This window comes from Cupressus sempervirens, chromosome 4 (assembly GCF_028749045.1).
Source record: "Cupressus sempervirens isolate cs-2001-9-10 chromosome 4, ASM2874904v1, whole genome shotgun sequence".
Lineage (NCBI taxonomy): Eukaryota > Viridiplantae > Streptophyta > Pinopsida > Cupressales > Cupressaceae > Cupressus > Cupressus sempervirens.
Window position 1 is genome coordinate 318,333,936 of NC_143121.1, and position 2,973 is coordinate 318,336,908.

The 2,973-nt window shown below is 37.6% G+C and overlaps 1 protein-coding gene across 1 annotated transcript; it reads right to left on the reverse strand.

Moving 5' to 3' along the window:
• LOC149561307 (F-box/kelch-repeat protein At3g24760-like) lies at positions 1 to 1,721 on the reverse strand. The gene has a single exon (XM_089825065.1). It carries the CDS (start codon positions 1,486 to 1,488, stop codon positions 313 to 315), a length of 1,176 nt encoding a protein of 391 aa, XP_089681191.1. The 5' UTR covers positions 1,489 to 1,721; the 3' UTR covers positions 1 to 312.
• Between the last annotated feature and the right edge of the window lie 1,252 nt (positions 1,722 to 2,973).

The following is a 2,973-nucleotide window of genomic DNA, read 5'->3' on the forward strand; positions in this document are numbered from 1 at the left end:
TTAAGATATATGAAACCCATACTTTGCCTCTAGTCAAGATATATTATTACACTCGAAGGCCATCTCCGAAAGTATGCTAACATGAGGCTATACGAAACCTTTAACAATTATATACCATTATATTTTAAACTATTACAATTATATACAGAATCCGTATGGACCAGAAAGACCATGTCCTCTATCTGACATTCCTGGCTGTTAAATTTTGTCTTGCATGTTTGCGCGTATTCACACACGAAATGGATTTTCGAAAACCAAACCATTACAAAACCAAGAAAGAGGCCTATGATTTGTACAAGAAAAAGAACGGATTTACAGATTATGTGCTTTTGAATTCGGCCATGTTTCCTCGAGCGTTACTGAACTACAAATCCACAAATCTCTGTCACGCCAATCCATGCATAAACCGCCATTGTTCTCTGCCAGAATCTCCCAAACACCTGTGCTGAAATCAAATAAGCAAACACGCCTTCTGCTCAAGTATCTCGATTTACTGAATACGTACACCAAATCCCCCGCGCCCCTGCATTCAATGTGCTCCGCAAATGATGAATATTTATCTTCCCCTTCTTCTTCCTCTTCCTCCCCTGTTTCTCTGCCTGTAATCAATTTCAACATTTCACCAGGCATCCGAAAATCGGTGCCCTCTTTACACTCCATCTTATTCTCCTCCACAACACACATCCTAAAACTTATTTCTCCATTCTCTATCATCAATCCCGCTACAATCAATCCAAAATTGCAGGCTAAACAGAAATATTTAACACATTCACAAGAAGAAGACGACGCCAACGGTTTCACACTCATTACCTTTCCCCAGCGCTTGCTCTGCAACTCAAAACAACAGCAATCTCCCTTAAATTTCTCCAAAACATAAACTTTGCCATTAAATACAGCCGAAGAAAGCCACATGGACGAAGCGCTGTGCCTGAATTCTTCAGGCAAAGGATCGCACATCTCCCATTCCCCCGATTTCAGATCAAGCATCTCCACGCTCAATTCATCTTCTTCCAACTCATGAACCCCCGCTATTACAACAACTTTTCCCCGATCATGGCAAACAAGCGGATTCTGTCGCCAAACCCTAATAGCCTCAGCGCTCTGTTCCCATTTTCGGGGATTCAAGAAACTTTTCGCGAACTTCAACCTCCCTCCGGCTACAGAAAACAGAATGCCGTTGCCTTCCATAAAGATCGCGTCTTGTTCATCAGGATCAAGGCTGAACGGCGGCAGACGGATCCATCTGCGGGCCAGGGGATCGAACCCGGAACCTCGCCTTTTGTTGGCGCCCAAAATGAAAAGCCAGGGTTTGCATTTGTGAAGGGAATGCGAAAGCGCTCTTCTATTTGAACTGGATGCGATTAGAGAGCGCCATTGCTTGCAGACGAGAGAAGATTTGGGAAGATCTGAGATTGAAAGGGAGGACAATATTATTTCTATCAATTCATCTGGCAATGGCTGTAAGATCGATTCTTCGTCACTCGCCATTGTGTTTATTTTGTTATGGATTATTTCCTCTGCGCGGAGTTGGGTTAAGTAAGAAGCGATTATGACAGGTGGAGTGTCGTTGAAGACACGTGTCGTACAGAACGAGTTGGAGCTGAGTCATCAGTAACCTAAAGTTAAAGGCATTAAAAGGCGACATTTCACCTGTTTAACGTGAAACGAATCATTAAAAGCTGACGAGGAAAGTTGTGTGAAAGCGAAAATATATCCACCAGTCTGATCTTTAAAGCGTGTAAAGTATTTCGGGATGGAGCGTCGGTGACTTTTAAGATTTTCATTAAATTTTTAGATTTTTTAATAGGCTTGATTTAATTTTCATTTAAGGGATCCATGGCATTCATTTCACATGATGTGGAAATATAAAGAGTACATTTCACTTGAATGATTAAATTTTATTGTTGAAAAAGAGATTTAAGTAAAAGATTACAATTGGTTTAGGAATCTTGACATTGTGTGAATGTGTGTGCTAGTTTGCAAGTTCTATGGGTTGTTTTGGCTTCGTAGATTTTACTAAAATCTTTCATTCATTCTTAGTATACATTTTTGACGAAATTAAATGAATCAATATTAAATGAAAGAATTTTAAATAATCAAGCGGTCTAAGAGACTAAAAACTATAGTATTAACTTGTTTTCATATTTCTTTTTATGTTAGTTCTTTTATTGAATCTTGAATAAGAAACTTGTAATTTTGTGAAGCTTTGTTTCTTGAAAAAACTCATTTAGATTGGCTACCTTCAAATTGTTGATTGATATCCTCATTTGACACACACTCTATGATGAAGTGTTGCTTAGTTTGGACAACATCTTTTCTACCAAAGTGACCAAGTCTTGTTCTCCCACTTTTTATTCAGAGACAATTCATCTACTTGTTTCAAATCTAAGGTGATGCACCACAATCTAGTCCTCAACCATGTTATTAAAAACTTATCCTTATCCTTTATTGCAACATTCAAGTAGGTTTGACAAGTCTTGTCCTCACACTTTTCTTTGGGGACAATCCATCTACCTATTTTGCATCTTAGTTGTTATGATCTAATCATCAACTATGTTATTAAAAATTTAGCCTTCCCCTTTATTATTGCCTTAAAGTAGACTTTTTCATCATGCTTCCACGTGGAGTCAAATTCTTTGACATAATGTATTTTTTCATACTATTTGGTTTTCTCCACATTGCAGTTTGATACTTGACACGTTATTTAATGTTCCACATTTTGTTTAGTTTCTTCCATGTCATCTTCTTATAGTTTAGTTCCTCACAACCATTTTAGGTCAACAATGCTTATCCATGCTTTAAATTTTTTTGGTAACTTAGAAAATTAATTGTCTCTAATGCCTTCCATTGAGAACATACTAGCCCTAGCTAAAAGGATCTCATTTCGTACTTAACTTTGAGACTAGTGATTAAGTGTTTTTGCCAAATCTTAGAAATAACATTTATTGTGATTCAATTATATTGATTTTCATT

Bases quoted from the DNA above. Each gene is read 5' to 3' on its own strand.
- LOC149561307 (XM_089825065.1), bottom strand. From the start codon at position 1,488: ATGGCGAGTGACGAAGAATCGATCTTACAGCCATTGCCAGATGAATTG.